This window comes from Salvia miltiorrhiza, chromosome 2, assembly GCF_028751815.1.
Source record: "Salvia miltiorrhiza cultivar Shanhuang (shh) chromosome 2, IMPLAD_Smil_shh, whole genome shotgun sequence".
NCBI classification, from domain to species: Eukaryota; Viridiplantae; Streptophyta; class Magnoliopsida; order Lamiales; family Lamiaceae; genus Salvia; species Salvia miltiorrhiza.
In genome coordinates, this window is record NC_080388.1 from 52649273 (window position 1) to 52669140 (window position 19868).

General features: G+C 35.4%; 4 protein-coding genes across 4 annotated transcripts; 3 read left to right on the plus strand and 1 right to left on the minus strand.

The window, feature by feature from the left end:
* Positions 1-1540: 1540 nt before the first annotated feature.
* LOC131010153 (NAC domain-containing protein 30-like) lies at positions 1541-4771 on the plus strand. The gene is made up of 4 exons (XM_057937568.1): positions 1541-1757; positions 2734-2906; positions 3063-3334; positions 4129-4771. The coding sequence occupies exons 2-4, from the start codon at positions 2747-2749 to the stop codon at positions 4627-4629; spliced, it is 933 nt and encodes a 310-aa protein (XP_057793551.1). The 5' UTR covers positions 1541-1757; positions 2734-2746; the 3' UTR covers positions 4630-4771.
* A 665-nt stretch (positions 4772-5436) lies between these two features.
* LOC131010152 (beta-amyrin 6-beta-monooxygenase-like) lies at positions 5437-7170 on the plus strand. The gene is made up of 3 exons (XM_057937567.1): positions 5437-6428; positions 6505-6692; positions 6762-7170. Exons 1-3 carry the CDS (start codon positions 5477-5479, stop codon positions 7059-7061), a joined length of 1440 nt encoding a protein of 479 aa, XP_057793550.1. The 5' UTR covers positions 5437-5476; the 3' UTR covers positions 7062-7170.
* Positions 7171-13924: 6754 nt separating this feature from the next.
* LOC131010154 (uncharacterized membrane protein At4g09580-like) lies at positions 13925-16889 on the plus strand. Its single transcript, XM_057937569.1, has 4 exons — positions 13925-14743; positions 15346-15616; positions 16044-16214; positions 16437-16889. Exons 1-4 carry the CDS (start codon positions 14394-14396, stop codon positions 16563-16565), a joined length of 921 nt encoding a protein of 306 aa, XP_057793552.1. The 5' UTR covers positions 13925-14393; the 3' UTR covers positions 16566-16889.
* A 171-nt stretch (positions 16890-17060) lies between these two features.
* Positions 17061-19867, minus strand: LOC131010155 (50S ribosomal protein L21, chloroplastic-like). The gene is made up of 5 exons (XM_057937570.1): positions 19510-19867; positions 18517-18597; positions 17625-17726; positions 17474-17548; positions 17061-17378 (listed from the first exon to the last, which is right to left on the minus strand). Exons 1-5 carry the CDS (start codon positions 19801-19803, stop codon positions 17307-17309), a joined length of 624 nt encoding a protein of 207 aa, XP_057793553.1. The 5' UTR covers positions 19804-19867; the 3' UTR covers positions 17061-17306.
* Between the last annotated feature and the right edge of the window lies 1 nt (position 19868).

Below are 19868 nucleotides of genomic sequence, written 5' to 3' on the forward strand. Positions count from 1 at the left end.
CGGGATCCGTTGTTTTTGGTGGTGATGGTTGGCCGGTTATGTGACTGGATTTGCCTCTGCTCCCTATGGCCACCTTCATAAGACGGGCCCATACGGCATAGTTGTTGCCGTCCAGCTTGAATCCCAGCGAGACGTTGTTTGAGTTTTGTACCAGATTTGCAATCTGTAACGTTAACTCATTTGGATTTGTTGTTGTAGTTTCACTCTCACTCTCTGACATGTTGTGGGTGTTCTGTTTTTTTTTTTTTTTTTTCTGGGAAGGGGGGGCTGTTCAGCCTTGATTCGAGACAAAGGTTTGTAGAAAGGTATAGGAACAATGATGAAAATAACTGAGTTCCATGGTTAATCCTGCTCTGATACCATGTTAAAACATAGTATTATCATTTTAGGATTGAACCGAGAACATAGAAGGATATAGAAGGATGGAAGAAGATTGTATCTCTCTTTTTTTTTCTTGTTATTTCCTGCTGATACAATCATCCCTTTTATAGTATTTAGAAGGGAGCTGATATTCAATATTACTTCTACAACATCATGAGGATCCCTATAATTAAGGGATCCTTTGTTATCTTTTGACTAACTTTATTTGTCTGCTGCTTTTACTGACTTTTTTTATTCTTCAACAGGACCTTTAATTTTTAAAATATATATGTACTCCTACATATATATTTACTTACTTTACCGCTAGATCGTTCAAGGTATTGAGCTTTGTAGTTTAATAACATCACTAGTTTTCCATTACAATAATATGTTAATGGTCCAATCGTGAACTTCTTGCATATTTAAAAAAGAAAAAGAGACAAGATAAGACAATAAATTTAAAATAGGGACATATCTCATGTCTAATTTAGAAGATGTAATACTACAACAAAATAGAGCTAGCTTTGTAGTGAATATCGTCTGTATTCATATTCCATGCGCTGTTATGGTGAATAAAGTTGAAAGAAAACGAAAAATAAAGCAAAGAAAATATATATATATATATCCGATCCGCAGATAAAAATAGAATTGTGCAGATATCTTTCCTCAGACTCATCCCCTATAAGAACACACTCTTGAACCACAAAAAATGATTAGCTTCCTAAAGTAGACAGCTCTGCCCCATCCACGTGTCGGGCATCCACTGGTGCCAAATGTCCAAGGGCGGCGCACCAAACCAGACATGACATCCTGGACCAAAAATTGCTTGTAAATAAATTTGCATAATTTAATTTTACAAGATTCATTTTTAGTGCTTAATGTAATTGTCTGTGAGTCTGTGATAGTTGACAGCTTCTGTTAATCTTGAAAATAAACCATGGGATGGTGGGGCCCGGGTGGGGTGGGGGGGTGGTGGCGTGAATGCTTGTTGTCACGCCGTCCAAACAAACCTTTGAGCCAATATCAGCCACCCCACGCGTAATCAATAACAATTTTTACACAATATATAAGCTCTGTATCTATAGGTGTGTGTGTGTGTGTGTGTTGGAAGTTAATAGTATTAATTAGTGGTAGTGCGGTTTTGCTTCTGCTCATCTCATGCTCATATAAATATTCATTAATTACATCTCTCTCTCGCCACCAAATTTAACCAACATTTGATAACTTGTTATCCGCTATTTGCTTCATTAACATTGCATATTCATCACCCTCTCTCTCTATTTCTATATCTCTCTCTCTCTATATATATATACGCACACACACATATATCGACAGACCATTCTCTCTATAAGTTTCTCTCTCTATCTCTCAAGAACCGGACGATCGCGCGAGCTTCGGTTAGTACATTATTCTATTAGATGCTTGTAATTTTTGCATGAGCTTCATGTTATGCTCCGACCTCTCGAAACGAGCAATTGCTTGTTTCGATAGGTGAAAATGAAAAAGGAAAAACACTACATGACCAATGAGACAATTTCATCTAAGTTTCCATGCATGTGTGAGCTTGCATTACACATAATATTCTGCACAGGTGAGGGGGAGGGTGGGCTTCAGCCCCCACCAAGCAATCTCTTTTTTGAATTTAATTCTTATAAATCATCAAATTATCATATTTTTGTGTGATTTTTTTATACAAAAGCCACTATCATCTCACCGAATCATAGAAAAATTATACATACAAGTATACAACCCTATCAATTTTTTTTTTTTTCTGCATCCGCCCTATATGAATATCTAAGTTTGAGAGGGAGAGAAGTATATATATTATTATAAAATTAGATAAGTTAGCTTACTAATTACATGTATAAGCTTAAGCTGATAAATTATTCAACAAGAGTATAAGGGGGTGGGTACTGAAAACCCCTTGTGCACCAGGAAGCATGGAGTAGAATGTACTCAAAGAAATGAACATGCTGATCATGTCCCTCTCTCTCTCTCTTTCTAAAGTCAATGTTTTCGGCCAATACCATCTACTACTTTTGTGTTCAATATACTTTCTCTTAATCACTATACATGCAACTATGTGATTGGCCTATGTTTCTAGATGCCCCCAATTTTTCCCTCATAAACCACTGTTTCAAAACACATGTTATCAAACCTCGCTGGGACCATCATTCCATTTTGCTCACGAATGGATATGCAATGAATCATTGCATTTCTCGGATCAAAGAGTTGTGTGAATTTCACTAAAGTGCCTTTTCACACAGTGACAAACATCTCCCCACACCATTTTAGTGCTTTTCATGATCTCTAAATCAATGGAATATGTTACCTAGCTAGTCTCTCTCTAAAGGCCTCTCCCTCTCTCTCTAGATTCGAGAAGAAGATGGACATGGAGTCGTGCGTCCCCCCCGGCTTCCGATTCCACCCCACCGAGGAAGAGCTCGTAGGCTACTACCTCAAGAGGAAGATCGATGATCTGAAAATCGACCTCGACGTCATCATCGAGGTCGATCTCTACAAAATTGAGCCATGGGACATTCAAGGTAAGTCGGAACTAAATTTCCCGGCCCAAGGCCTCAAATTTGAGTTCTCGATTACACAGTTTTTAAAAATATTTGTTTCTTCTGAAAAAAGAAATAAATTTCCTAGAACAATGATGATTGGCTTATTAGATGATGATGGTATGTGATGAACAACAGATAGGTGCAAATTGGGATATGAAGAGCAGAATGAGTGGTACTTCTTCAGCCACAAGGATAGGAAGTATCCGACGGGGACGCGGACCAATAGGGCGACGACAGCTGGATTCTGGAAGGCGACCGGAAGGGACAAGGCGGTGCTGTCCAAGGACAAGATCATAGGCATGAGGAAGACGTTGGTCTTCTACAAAGGCCGCGCCCCCAATGGCCGCAAAACGGATTGGATCATGCATGAGTATCGCCTTCAGACTTTCGAGCACGGACCTCCTCAGGTAATTATTCTAATTCTCTGCAAACCTTCAACTGTTTTTTTTTTTTTTAATAAATAAAACAAAATTTAAGGTTGTTTTCTCTATAAAGTTTGAGCCATAAAATGTACGTACTTGACCCTATCTATGATCGATTTCCAAAAATTAATACTAGTGTGTAATGCAATTTTGTGGCTTTAATTAGGTTGATCTCCATTGAAATGTTCCTTTTGAATTTAGTGGCATGCTATGTTACTTAAATTTCATGTGAAGAGCCACTTTTTTTGTGTGTGTAATGATTTCAAAACATGTCTCCCATTCTTTCTTTCATAGAGCACTTTCTAAGGTTGAAAGTTAATGACCTTAAAAGAAAATAAAAAAAAACTCGGTCTCTCTTTATTATTTCCCACATTCGAAATTTTGTTTCATTCTCGTGTTACATCTCGCGTGTCTCACAACGCTAATGGAAAAAAAATAAAACAGAAAAAAAAACCCTCCATCTCGTTATTGTTTTTTCTACATTCTCTTGCTGCTCACAACGCTGCACGCGAGAGAAATTCTCACATATTTTCGTATTACATCTCGTGTCTCGCAATGCTAATGTAAAAAATTAACTCCATCGCTACATTCTCTTGCTGCTCACAACACTACAAGAGAAAGTTTGTTACATTTTCGTATTACATATCATATATGAAAAAAAAAAAAAGACTTCATCTCTCTTTATTGTTTTTTCTATATATGATCTCTTGCCGCTTTCAATGCAGCAAGAGAATATTTGCATTACATTTTCATGTTACATCTTGTGCCTCGTCCCACAGGAAGAAGGGTGGGTTGTCTGCCGCGCGTTCAAGAAACCGAACCCGAGCCACAAGCAAGGCTACGAGGCTTGGAACTACATGAGATCTTCTAACATGAGCAGCAGCAGCAGCAGCGGCAGCTACTGCTACAGGCCTCCATCCTATCCCAACCTGCCTAGCTACGACCCGAACCAAAACCTTCACCAGCGGCCGCCATTCTCAGCCGCCGAAGCTCTCAAGCCCAGCAGCTGCGCTTTCGATGGCCAGATGGTAGAGATCCCGAAGCTCGACAGCCCCTCGAGCTTCGCCACGAACAATGACAGCAGCTTCGCCAACGAGGAGGCTCACGAAGACATCAAGAGCAGCTTCGGGAGCCATTTTAGCTTCGATTATAAGCTTTCTCATCAACTGATGGGAACGACGTCGTTCGACTACACAAACATGCCGTTGGTCCCACATGGTGATGAGTTGGATGATCAAAGCCATTTGAGCCATGTACTTGAATGCTTTCCTGACTTATAGATTGCATTTATTTTAGAATTTTATTTAGAAGAAAAAAAAAAAAAAAAAGGGAGGAAGTTGTAAAAAATAACAAGACTTTCGTTGGGAAAATTTGATCAAAGCTGCCTTTGATCTTGCGACGTAGGCTGATTATTGTTGATTTTGATTCTTGACTGCTTTTTGTTTGTAACCAATTGTGAATTTTATTATATACAATATATGTGTTGTTACAGATTGACTCATCATGAAAAAATCCATCTCTTTTATTCGTGGGTTTTGCCTTCTTTTTTTTGTACCTTTTTTTTGAAAACTAGATATTTAATATGTAAAATTATGATAAGTATGTTATATATATTCTGAATTTTTTATTTTGCAATTGAAGAATCGGTTTTATTTTTTATATGGCTGCAATAGTTTAGGTTTTGTATTGTTTATTTACGTAGAGAAAATTACAGGTTATAGAAAAAAAAATGATACATGTATATATGTACTGTTTTCTTTTTGTTCTTTGGTGATCATCAGGTTTGTCAGTAGATTCTGTATAAGACAACCACGAGCATAAAATAAATTAATAAAATGATCCTTAAAAAACAAATGGTTTTATTACTATATATTGAGCTGAAATATTTATATATACCACATTTTGTCATGATCCAAAATACATTCCTACACCTGTTGTGATTCACCTCTCTAGAATCCAAATATACTTCATTTTGTTTTCAATTTTTGTCAAATTAATGCAGGCCAGAAACTTGAATGAATCGTGAAGCATTTCAGTCCTATAAATACACAATGCTCAAAAACTCTCAATGCAAGCTCACTTGAACACTTCGCATATTCAACACTTGTAGCTTCTTCTAAAACAAGAATGGAGGCCTTCCTACCTTACCTTGTTCCTCTTTTCCTTCTTCCTCTCTCCCTCTACCTCATCTCGTCCCTCCGGAAAAAGGGGTCCGGTGATCCGAAAAACCTCCCCCCCGGCTCCAAGGGGTGGCCGATGGTGGGAGAGAACATGGAATTTGCCCTCTTAGGCCCTCAGAAATTCGTCAAAGACAGAATGGAGAAATACTCTCCCGATGTATTCCGAACCTCGTTGCTGGGAGAGAAAATGGCAATATTCTGCGGCGCACAAGGCAACAAGTTCCTCTTCACCAACGAGAGCAAACTCCTCACCTCATGGTGGCCTCAATCGATGAAGAAGGCCCTGCTCTTCCCTGAGTTCATCGAGAGCGACTTGAAGGCAGTCTCCGCCTTGAAACGGAGCTTCCACCACGACATCCTCAAGCCGGAGGCCTTGAAACACTACATTCCAGTGATGGATGAGTTGGCTCGTGACCATCTCGACACAGACTGGAAGGCTAACTCAGTGGTGAAGGTTTTGCCTATGTCCAAAAAATACACATTTGAGCTGGCGTGCAAGCTGTTTCTGAGCGTGGTTGATCCACTGCACATCAAGAAGCTCTCGGATCCCTTCACTCTAGTGACCAATGGGATGTTCTCCGTGCCCATAGACCTGCCCGGGACGGCCTATAATGGAGCCATCAAGGGGGGCAAGATGGTGCGCGAGGAGCTCATGAGGATCATCAAGGAGCGGAGGAGTGAAATGGCGGAGAGGGGCGAGGGTGAGGGCGAGGGCCGGGACCTGCTGTCAAAGATGCTGCTGGTCACCGATGAAGATGGGAATTTTTTGAGTGAGATGGAGATCTCTAACAACATTATAGGTTTGCTGGTGGCTAGCTTTGAGACGACCAGCTCTGCAGTGACGGCCGTCATGAACTATCTTGCTGAATTCCCTCACATTTATGACGAGGTTTTGAAAGGTAACAACAGTAGCAAAACACAAGTTACTGAAAGAGTTCCAATTTCTTACTAGTGAATTCCTCTGTTTTGAAACAGAACAAATGGCGATTGCGAAAACAAAAGGGCCTAATGATCTGCTGACATGGGAAGATATCGAGAAGATGAAGTACTCGTGGAACGTTGCGCGTGAATCACTGAGGCTAACTCCGCCTGCACAAGGAGCATTCAGACAAACCACGACCGAGTTCACTTATGCAGGTTTCACTATTCCTAAAGGATGGAAGGTACATACATAAATCTACACTAACTAAGTCTTCATTTTTAGTGAGCTAAAATAATGATATAAGTTGTAGACATTCTGGACGGTGCATTCGTCTCACAAGAATCCCAAGTACTTCCCGGAGCCGGAGAAGTTTGATCCATCGCGGTTTGAGGGGAGTGGGCCGGCGCCCTACACGTTCGTTCCGTTTGGAGGAGGGGCGAGGATGTGCCCGGGGAAGGAGTATGCTAGGCTTGAAGTGCTGGTTTTCATGCACAATGTGGTGAGGAGGTTCAAACTCCAGAAAGCCATCCCTAATGAGAAGATCGTTTTCTATGCGTCGCCTACGCCGGTTCATGGCCTCCCGGTTCATCTTCGCCCTCATAAAAACTAACTTTTAATTTAATACTATGTGTGAATGCATTTCTTGCTTTTCTGTTTGTGTTTCATAATAATCTACCAATGTAGAGCTTAGAATGTAAGGATATTGACATAAAGGAAATACATTACACGCTTCTTGTTCTTGTTCTTGGACAAGTTGCACAATTCAATAGTTTTATGTTTCTTCAAATTATTTCTAAATTTACCTATGGTATGGCCTGACTAAATATTTTATAGGGCTAGATTATTATTTTTTTTTAACAATTTTCATTTTTTGCCTTCATGCTTCATCTGAATAAGTAAACGTTCACCGAAAAAATGTTAGGAAAGGCGTCTACGTTATTTTATCGCTATTTTCTTCTATTATTAAAATAGATAATGTATATTACCCTCAATAGTGATTGAATGTATTCAAAATAAATTATGAACTTCACAATCTTAGCTCCAAAAACTTCTCAAAAAAAAAAAAATCTTAGTTCCATAAAAAGCAAGAAATTATATCATTTTTTCTTATTTTTTGAGGGGTATTCTTTTTTTTTTTTTTCTCATTTGGTGGAAGAAGAGCTGTGGAGTTTGAATCTTGATCTCACTGTTCATAAATAAGAGTTCGCATTGCTTAATGTTCTTTTGAGGACATCATTTTTTCTTGTTAGTTGTTCGAGATTGAATTTATTGCCCTATAATCCAAGAGCCTATATTCTTGACATGTTAAATTGTCAAAGTAATTGGATTAGGCTGAACCAAGCTGGGCTCATTTGGTCAAGAGATAAAACATTAAAACTAAGTTGGACCTAATCGCAAAATATTAAGGACTTGTTTATTTTGATGAAAAGAAAAAACATATATTTTCATAATTTTTTCATTATTTTCACATGTTTATTATAATAAAAAAAATTCTTCGGGTATGGTGGAATATTTTCTCAAGTAACTTTTTTTCATTTATTTTCTCTCTAATATTGAATACTATTATCTTTAAATAGTGATATGCAAATATTTTAATTTTTCGTTTTTACTCATGAGAGAGGCTAAAATATAGTTTCTGTAATTTATATAATGAGGGTTTATTCACTCATTTCAAACAAAGTAAATAAGTGTATATAAGATAGGATAAATGAAGTATATGATAAGTTTTTTTTTTTAATCTGTACATAATAAAAAGGAAAAAAATACTAATATTTTTCCATTTATTTTTATTCATCATATTTTAATATAATTTACAACTAAGGTACACGCACTGCACCTTGATCGTAAATTTTCCAACCCAATTTGATATGAAAAGTATTGTTTTAGACGAAAATCCGGAATGAGTCCGATTATTTTACAGCTTGAAACATCTATATCTTTTTTTTTTAGGGAAACATATATATATATATATATATATATATATATATATATATATATATATTATATATATATAGGGAGAGGATCATGTGAGAACTCCAATATTTTGTGAGAACTAAGAACTAATTATAGCCCTTGATCCTTGCAATCTAACGGTTATGATCTAAAACATTAGTCAAGCTTAATTTTCGTCTAAAATGTTTGTTTGGTCATTTCCTCATTTTGTGTACCCTGACTTTCCTAATTTCATGGAACAACATATATCTTATTTATGGAATCTTGGATTTCAACCATATCATGCACTCACCCACTAACACACATCCAAAGATTTGGAATTTATCTTTTTTCACAATTCACGCTGGAACATCTTATACAAATTTTATTATTCAAATTTTTTTATTGCTCATTAATTGTTGATGGCTGGTGGGGGGAAGGACGGCAAAGTGCGAAAGTTAGGGGAGACGCGGCGAGGAAGAGAGGTGCACTGAGCGCGGTGTAGGGATGCTGACGGTGTGAATGGCAGACGGAGACACGGTGGCTGAAGGCGGACGGCGATTGGGTAAAATGCCGGCTGTAGTGGATAATGGTCATCCTAAGGGTGGTTATGGCGGCTGTTATGATAGGGATCGTCTCTATGAGATAAGCAGCGATGCTTCCGAGGTTGACTGGAGGACTTAGTCGTTTAGCAGTTACTTAATTGCTATAGGTGATGGTTGTTTAATTTGTTCATTCGTGTGGTTTGTTGTTCATCATGGGTGTTGTATTGTTCATTCCTCATTTTTGCTAAAGCTTTTATTAATGTACGGAGTATGTTATAGACAATATGTTTTGCAAGAAAAAAATGGTTGTGAACAAGGGCCGATTTCCCGTGAATAACACCAATAACAACATGAATTATATATCTTTTCATTTTACAGATTGTTCATATTTTACTAACAAGAGTATTCATATAAATTTACCTTTCTTATTATCCAAACACATAAATCATACCAACAACATACCAAAATACCAAAAAGATTACAATTTTATTTTGTTCATGACCCACACACTATATATATCCCAAAATTATTGGTACCACACACCTAAAAATGACAAAAAGACAATTCTCATTATTCACATTTTTTCAAATATTGTTCATGAGTTATGTTAATTGTTACTGGCGTTATTATTATTTTCAGTTTTTTAGTTTGTTGTGGTATGTGGTTCATCGTGGATGTTGTTTTTCTGAACTCGTTGTTATTGTTTAAAGCATTTACTGTATGTTATAAATCATATGTTTTTAGGAAAATAAATGATAAGTTGAGATGGAATATTGTTCATTGATTTTTTTGGAATTATTCATGAATCACACCAGATTATTCATTAATCATCGACCAACTAATTTAGAAAAATCACTCGAAATTTAAGATAAACAACCTAAAAAATTACAGAGTTCATCAAACTTTTGAATTTGTTCTTGAATCCCACATGAACATTTTTTTTCTCGATTAAGAAAACTAAGACATACTGTAGTTGTCGAATACTAATAGGAATTGTCAAGTACATGCTTTTATATTAAATTATATTTACAACATTTCGTCCAAGTTTTTAGAGATTTTCCATATAATTTTAACGAATTATATGCCATGTACTTCACTCAAGTAGTATTTGTTGAATTTTAATACACTTGTCCACTTTCGCATATACAATATACACTTACATATTTATGCTTATGCACATGTTTATGGTCATATATTCACTTGTTCACGTTCACATATACACTATTCATATAGTGTGATCACCACACATTTGTTCATGTTCTTTTGTGCACTATTCATGTTTGAATATATTCTATTCACGAACTCTGATACATTGTTCATGTTCGCTAGTGGCATAAATGAACATATACTGTTCATAATGTCTCACATGTAATGAACATATACCAAATCTAATGAATAATAAGCATTAGACTACATTTTGAACAAAAACAACAATACAATGAATAAGATTCTCAAATCCAATAAACATATCACCAGTTACATGAATGAACATATACCGTGAATAATATCTCACATTTACTGAATATATCCTAAATGTAACGAACAATAAGCATTAAATTACACTTTGAACAAAAACAACAATACCGTGAATATCCCAACAACGACAACGACAATGATACCAACAATGATACCATCCTTGTACGCAACAATTTTTTTCTTCAAGTCGTCGAAAAGCAACGGGAAAAAATAACAACAAATACATTATTGAAAATTCCAAAGTAAAACAGAGATGTTCATAAATTATCGTCGCTTCAACGGAAGTCGCCGAAAAATCAATGGTTGTTCAGCCGTATCAGGTTTGGATGAGTGCATTCTCTTCGTGCCAACTGTTCACGATAATGGAAATGAATATATATGTTGAACAATTTAAGGTAACGAACAATAACATTGAAACTCATGAACAACCACAGCAATATCGTGAATATTACACTAAACTTGTGAACAAGCACAAACAATACAGTTGATGAACAATTTCAGTTAATGAATAATAACTGGTGAACAAGAGCAACAATATCGTGTATATTACTAAATTTAATGAACATTAGTACATCATTCTTACCTGCCTCACGCTTGACTTTCCTAGCGATATAATTGTGCCTTATGAAGAACTCTTTGCATCCACTTTGTGGCTGCAGATAATGTCAAGTTAGATCAAAAATAGATAATGAGCATACCTCATTTGTTCAAGTACATAATTCATACCTCTCGCCTATGCTTCTATCAACTTATTTTGCAATATTATTTCCTTATTGGATGGTCTAGTTGTCACATGAACAATGAAACCCATATTATGAACAAAGAAAAATGCAATATATGAATGGAACATAAAATATGTTCATACATTGTAGACTCTTCACCACTTTTCACTATCAAATAACCAAAGAACCACGGTCGGGAACCGCCGAAAAAAAAAATATAAAAATTGAACGAAAATTAAAATATTTTCATATATTGTTGTATCTTCAAACCAAAAATTGTTGAAAGTTCAAAGTTCATACTTTTTTGTTCAAAGTACCACCAAGAAATCACCGTTCAACACAAAGAGATAAACAAAAAACCACTCACAACCACATACATTATATAAAACCCAAGAGATAAACAAACATTTGCATATATCATCGTTCATTCGCCAATAATCCTCGAAAAAGAACAATTTTTTGACGATTTGCAAAAAAATTTAATAGAAATTTCCGCCGGCAAAAGAAAGAAGTAAATTCAACCGAAATATTACCTCTTCCGAGCCCGGCGTGAACAAGGTGAAAGGCGTCTTCTATTCGCCGCTTTTTGCGATTCCAGCGTGAACAAAGTTGAAGAACAAAGTAAAAAAAATGGTGGAGTAAGAGCTTGAATATTTATTGCTATGATAGGTAGAAAATGACGGTGGAGATGAATAGATTGATGTTGATAGGTTATTTAGTGTAGGTGAATTTTTTTATTCAAACAAATGGAGTCAACCCTATAATTAAGGGATTCATTTCTGATTTACCAAATTTAAGATGATTCATACCATAACGACATTAAACATATTTTTCAATATTACCCTTGTTCATAAAAAACGCAACTCTAAAATTAAAGATTGTAAATTAATTAATCGCCTAATTTATAATCTAGGCCGTTGGATTAAGCTTAATCTATGGTCTAAGATGGTTCTTAGTTCTTACAAGATTATAGATTCTCACAGGAATCCAACCCTATATATATATATATATATATATATATATATATATATATATATATATAGGGGGCCGCTCCAATGAGACCCCCTAATTTTAGTGAGATCTAGGGCACGTTCTGGTGCGTTTAGTTTATCAATCCTATGGCTGATATTGTATCTGGAGGGTGATTTTTTTTCGTAGGGTTCGAATCCTGGAGGGAGCAGAATATTTTAAATTTTTTTATTCATCAGTATATATTGCATTGTTCATCAGTATATACGGCCATGTTCATCAGTATATATGTCTTATTCATTACGAATTTTTTAAATTTTATTTTTCATCAGTATATACATCTTGTTCATTAGATACACGTTTTGTTCATTAGTATTATATGTCTTATTCATTGTCCTAGTGTTTCACGAAAAATATGGGGTCTCATTGGAGCGCGCCCCTATATATATATATATATATATATATATATATATATATATATATGAAACACCAATTTTTGTTCCCGTCAATTTTTCTCTTTCCTTCCACTATGCATTTTTTCACATTTCTCTCTCCTCTCTCTAGAACACGTTTTTTTTCACTATTTTTTTCATACAATTTCTCTCTCTTCTACTCTCTCTTTCATACTTTAGTGATTTTCTTAAAAAAAATAAATAAATTAAAATTGATATATGGAAAGATATTCTATATGTATCTTAAATTAAAGATAATGACAAGATCTTTAATTTGGTATAAAAATAATAAAATATGATTTTGAAACAAATAAGTTATTGTAATTAAAAAGTTTATGGTAATTATTTTTCTCTCTACTATTTCTTTTTATCTATTCTTTTATATTTTTATCTCTTCCTTTTTTTGCACTATTATTATTGTTGTTATTAATATTATATCGAAATTGTTTTATTGTAATTTAATAATTGTTGTTATTATATATATTTTTTTATCTCTCTCTTTACTACAAAATTTATCTCTTATCTTTCATCTTTTGATAAAAAAATTAATTTAGAATGAATAAGTTATGATAATTTAAAGTTTTAAAATATTAGTAGTATTTTGTTCTTTCCTCTCTACTTTAATGAGTGTTAATTTTCTCTTTAATGACATGTTTACTTTTTTCTATTATATTAATTTTTTTTTTGTATTTTTAGATAAAAATAAGTAAATATCATGTGTTTGTGTTTACATATATTTTTTAATTATAATATTTTAAATATAATAGAGGTGAAGGAATATATATTGGTTCATTTTATAACTCATTTTTTAAAATATTTTTTTTGTATTAATTTTTAATTTAACTTTGTAGATGAAATTAGTATATATATTAAAAAAATATAATTTCAAATCATTTTTTTTATATTTGTGAATTATTTATTTATTATGATCCATCATACTTTATAATTATAATAAAATATAATACTAATTTTCATTATCAAATGATTATTAATTATTTAATAACTATAATTGTCATTACATTTTATACAAAATTGAAAATTTTCGTTTTCAAATCCAAAATTTTATTGAGTAATTGATGTCGTTTAATTTCGATACTCGCCGTGCATCGCACGGGAGATTGTTCTAGTAGGTAAATTAAATTCGAGATAGACGACGCTGACGGAGATTGAATCGATTAACATAAGTCATAAAATTGCATGATAATAAATTATGATCCATTATATTGTCTACATGCATAACGTTAAGTCAATAGTCATAATTCTTTTCCTTGTACATAAGTTACTTTAAAGCACATTTATAATGTTGGTAATATATAATAAAGCAAAACATTAAATAAAATACTATTTTATGAATATTAAAATTTTATGCAGTAAAGAATAATAGAATCCACCAAGAAGAAAGATAGGATCCAAAACGCATATGCTACATGTGTTAGATTATCACACATAGCTGGACTCCGGAGATATGATCCAACAAAACCAAATCCCTAAATCTGCGTTTGTGTTCTCAAATTCAAACAATTGCTGAACAACCATTTGACTCCTATTCCACTTCTCTCTCAATTTTGATTCTAGGGTTTCTTTTATGATCAATTATCAACCCTTCATTTTTATTTCCTCCAATTCTATTGATATATAAGACATACACGCAATTCAGTTATTTGCCCCTCAATCCCAGCTCAATTTGATGAAATTCCCCCAATTCCAATTGCATTAACAAATCTCCCCCAATTTCCCTCGTACATTGAACGTGTTTTGAGTGGGGGCGGCTTCGATTTGTTAATCGCAGGAGCAGCAGGAATGATCGAATCCCAAAACAATTTCTTGCATTCGTGTTTTGATCATAATGAAGGCTACTAAAATCCTGCGCAGTACGTCGGCCCCCAACACTTTTTTCGAGTCATTTTCGACGTCGTCCGCGCCATCAATTTCCATGGCGGCGCCGCGGAGCGTGTACGTGGAGAGCGGCGGCGGCGGGAGGTCGCTGGATGAGGACAGGGAGAAGAATGCGGAGTCTCCGACGGACAAGAAATACAGGGCGGATAAATCGCCGCCCTCTAGGTGGGAATTCGTGGCGGCGTTGGGGGTATTTTTGGCATTTTCGTCAGCTTTGTTGTTCATTTACCTCACGATGCCCACGGCGGAGTATGAGATCCTCAAGCTGCCTCGCACTCTTGCAGATCTTCGCTTGCTCAAGTAAGAGCCTTTTTATTTTCCTTCTTTTTATTGATTATATTTTAAAATTTTGGTTGCTCGATATATTTTTAGGCTAAATATTGATCGATGATTGATAGTACGTTGCAGATTTGAGCTCAATTTGCTTTTGAATGCATTACCATTCGTATTTTGAGAATTGCGTTTTGCATAATTCGTATTTCGTTTATTGAAGTGATAAAGAGTTAAGCAGAAATTAGAGAAACACAAAATATGAGTCGAGAATTCGAGATTATGATCATGGCAATGCACCTTGATTGTGCTTGTTTTTAACCATTTTTCGAAGTTCTACATCAGAATTTGAAATAATGTGGCAAAGAATAATGAAAGGAGAAATGAAGATTTGAAGATTAAAAATGATTAGTGAGGTATATTGATCTCTTATAGCATTAGAATAGCATTGTTAAGTTAAAAAATTAAAGTTCAAGTTCATCTCTCGTCAAACATAAGATATTAATACTTTTGAAAAATGTAAGAAAATCCAACTGCATAAGCTTTATTATGTAGGTATCAGTAGTTCTGCTTACTTGTGTTTGGTGCCTTTGTGTAAATTTTTGCATTGTGACATTTATATTGTGTTCCAGAGATCATCTTGCAAGCTATGCTCGACACTACCCAGCAAAGTTCATTCTGGGTTACTGTTCGACATACATATTCATGCAGACATTTATGATACCAGGGACAATTTTCATGTCCTTGCTAGCTGGAGCTCTTTTTGGAGTTGGCCGAGGCCTCTTCTTGGTCGTCTTTAATGCCACTGCTGGTGCATCGTCTTGTTATTTTCTGTCTAAACTAATTGGCAGACCCATTGTTGTCTGGTTGTGGCCTGAAAAGCTAAGATACTTTCAGGCAGAGGTATGTTTGTCTCTCCCCTTTTGATTTCAACTAGCAAATATTGCGTGTAACAATCCTTGATTCTGCATCTTATGGCCTAGGAAAATTCCAATATCTCCACAGTTCATTTCTTTAATAATTTAATATGACACTCTAGTATTGTGTTGTTTGGCTGTCATGTTAAAATGGATGAATGGGAGTAAAACTAGTCAGTCTATGACCTCCAGAAAGTGCAAGCAAATACAAATTTACAGCAGAAGTCCATGATGAGTGTGATAATATCATAAGAAGGCCTATTTATAGGTTAAATGCAGACACCTTAGATTTTGATACTTTGTTTATGTATGTTAGACTTAGAGCCATCAATACTTCTATATATGTTAACTATTCTCGTTATCCAGCACTCTCGACTTTGGCATGCTGCTGATATTTGTCTGGTTGATCTCAGATAGCAAGGCATAGAGACAAGTTGCTCAACTACATGCTCTTCCTGAGAGTTACCCCCACATTGCCCAATCTTTTCATCAATTTGGCTTCGCCTATTGTAGATATCCCTTTTTATATCTTCTTTCTCGCAACTATCATCGGCCTCATTCCAGCCTCTTATATTACTGTCAGAGTAAGCCTTTTCACCTTCTTGCTCTTGAGTTCTTCAATCATACATATCTTTTTTTAAATTTATTATGGTTGTTCCTATATGTCACGTTTTTGGTGGGACAATATCCATACCTTTTGCGGTGGAAATTCAAATACCTAAATGACTTACAGAATTAACATATGTATGTGTTTAAGAATCTTGTGCAATTGGCAAGATCTTTGATGCTACATTTCCATCGTTCAGGCTGGACTTGCGCTTGGAGATCTGAAGTCGGTGAAAGATCTATACGATTATAAGACTTTGGCCGTACTTTTCCTCATTGGGTCTGTTTTATTATTTCCGACCCTCCTGAAGAGAAAAGCGAGTATATGAATAGAGCTGTTCGCACATTTCCTCCCGTCTCAGTGGAGAAGGAACCCGGAAACACATGGTCTTCGACAATTCCTTCATCCAGGGGTGAGTCTTGAAGTGCAAATGCTAAGCCTGCTATTCATTATTTCTTTCAAGATAACACAGCAGAAATTATGAGATATTACATTTATGCGACATGAAGCAACACATGATGTTGCTGTATGTATATATTCATTGAAACTCAAATTTCTAATGTCGCTTATAGAGATAGTTAATTCTGGTGTTTGCTTCATACATCATTATTGAGCACTGAGTTATATTATTCTGATAGATTATTGTATTTCATGTGCTACTTGTCTCATTATCTCATTACATCAGTGAAATAACTGGTAGCAGTCAAAATTCACACATTATCTCATTTACCTCAATGAAATAACTTGTGGCAATCATGATTCACATTTTATAAAATGCAAATTTTGAAGAATATAAAAATGAGACATAACATAAAGACACTGCTTTTGCAAGAACAGAATCTAGAAGCAACTGCCCAGCAATTACAGCTGAAAATATTGTCAAAACAAGATTTGATAATCAAAATGATGGGGGCTACATAATGCCCTAGATGGGATCTCTACACTCCAACTTCTAGTTAGCAGTTTGCCACCAAAATCAAGAGGCATTGACAGTAGACGACATCATCTTTTCAAAAAAATAAATGAAATCTAACAAGCAGACAGTTCTGCAATCTAGTGTACAATCTCCTCAAGAATCAAGGGTCGTCACGGGAGAGTTTTGGTATCCCGTGATGCTCGTTATTCGTATCCTTGTAATAGGCTGTACATACAAAGAAAGAAAGCAGTTGGCGAAAAAAAAAAATGAAACAATGCAGCTTGGTAGATTTTAAGCAAATAAATAAATGATGTGCTAACCTGTCTGTGACCAATGTTTCTTCTGTAGTTTTTCTTCTTCTTGTATTTGAACACGATCACCTTCTTATCCAGCGTCTACATGGAATACAACTCAGTGAGTGATGCAGTAAATTACGTGAGCATATATACAAGAAAGCATCTGATCACATACTTGCTCTTCAACAACGGCCTCGACTGTGGCATTAGGCACGATTGGTTTTCCAATATACGCGCTTGTTTTTGTTCCAACTAGCAACACCTTGTTTAGGGTGATCTGGACAAGGTTGAGTTCTAATGTGTCATTATGGAAAGAATACTATTAATTACACATACAAAGACAGAAAAAGGGAAAAACAATAAATTAAGGGTGAAAGTGAAGCCTACATAGGAGTTGACATCCACAAACCAAATCAACATTTGCAACAAACACACCAGTAAAAATAGCAGTTCAAAATCTCCATGTTTTAGCCTTCTGCAGCACAATATATATGCTTAACACGTATGACTAAGTGGCAAAAACATAAAAATTTAAGGATTTCGTACAATGAAAAAGGAGAGTATGGAAGAAGAAAAAAGCAACAAGATCCTTCTGGCACTGGAATTCGTACCAACATATAAAGTTATATTCAGCAGAATAATCAATAGAAAAGCAAAATACTCGTAGACCATCACAGAATTCTCATCATATCTTTACTAAGACCATCTCCAAAGCTGCTTCAGCATTTCACTCCAACCCTGGGCTATTTTAGTGCAATGAACAATGTCGCTCTATTAATAACGCGACATTGTTCATTGTGTTATTACTTTTGTTCTTTGTTTTTTTCCCTTATTATTATTATTATTATTATTATTATTATTAGTGTTCATTTTGCATTAATTACAATAAATTTCACCTATTAATAAAAAATAAACTTATTAAAAAAATATCCTTTAGAATATTCTTTTTTTGCTGTAATAATAAAGCACACCGCTGGAGATGAAACTGAAATTCTGCGCTATTTTAGTGTTAAAGCTGTTGCATTATAGGACTAAGCATTGGAGATGCCAAAGGAGGTAAGACTTACCTTGTCGTTTACACTTGCGCCTTTAAGCCTCTGTGTGTAGATAAAACGTCCAGGGAAGACGATGTATTGCCTAGATCCAACCTAAGCAAGTAAAAGACCAAAAGAAAAAGTTCTAAGTCGACTATTCAAACTCAAAACTCAAAACATGACACCTTAGGCAGATTCAACAACAAATGGCAATCAAGAACTATATAGAGCAACAAACGATCTCATGAGAACCAAGCGGGATGCTTCAGCAAAAGAATATCTTGTTTAATTACACCTGCAACAGAACACATTCTCAACCAAGAAAGGCCAAAATAATGCAGTGAACCTTGACATAGTGCCCGGTATGAAGCAACTGAAGTTTCGACAAAATAAACAGCAAGCATTAAAAGTCGAATAGATTCTCAATCATCTCTAATTCCACGAACTAGTCTCCACTTGTAAACATTTGATAAGAGGACTAGCTTATACCATAAGGGGGTGTTTACTTTGAAGGATTAGCCTTGATAGATAAAAATAGTAAGACCAACCCCTAGTTTACTTTGTTGGATTGAAACTTAAGCTAGTTTTGCTTGATTCTTATCCCATCAAAATGGTGGGATTGGAGTAATCCTACTCTTGAGGATAAAAATACTCAATCATGCAAAGTAAACTATCACCAAGTAACAAAGTGAAAAACAGAAAACTAGTTCAGCTATCATATAACTAAAAAATGGAAGATATTAGCACATTGTTTAACCCTACACAACGAAACTTTTCCAGCAAAAGAGAGAAAATTTCGGAGATCTAACATCTATTCAGACAATCAAGAAATTCCCTTTTTAACTAGGGGCACAAAAAATTACTACTACAAAAAGTCCCTCAAATCAGACAAAACAGTATAATCAAATGTCCACTTTCAATAACACGAAATCGAAAATAAACCCAGTATTTGGGCCATCATGAATCGCACTAAAATCGGCTCCCGACACTACAATTTCCACGAAACCACTATATCTCTCTACTCACCATCACAACAGCAAAAACTTCCTCGCGCTTGGGCTCCGCGGTTTCAACATCGGGCTCACTTTCTGGAACCGGGCTTTCGATTTCGGGAGCACTCACAGAAACTGCAGCCTCTGTGTCCGTTGATTTTACGGAGAACGAAAATGCGGGCTGTTTGCGGGCGGTGAGAGTGAGAGATGAGAGAGAGTGGGACAGAGAAGAAACGTTGGGTCTAGATAGAGAAAGGGCGGTTGTATTTTGGTTGTGGGAAGGTTTTGGAGTGAGAGAATAACAAAGAGAGAGAGCAGCAGCTGCCATTGTATCAGAATTGAGCTCCTGCGAAAATTTCTTGATTGCTTTGGAAGCAGAGGTACCATTATCCT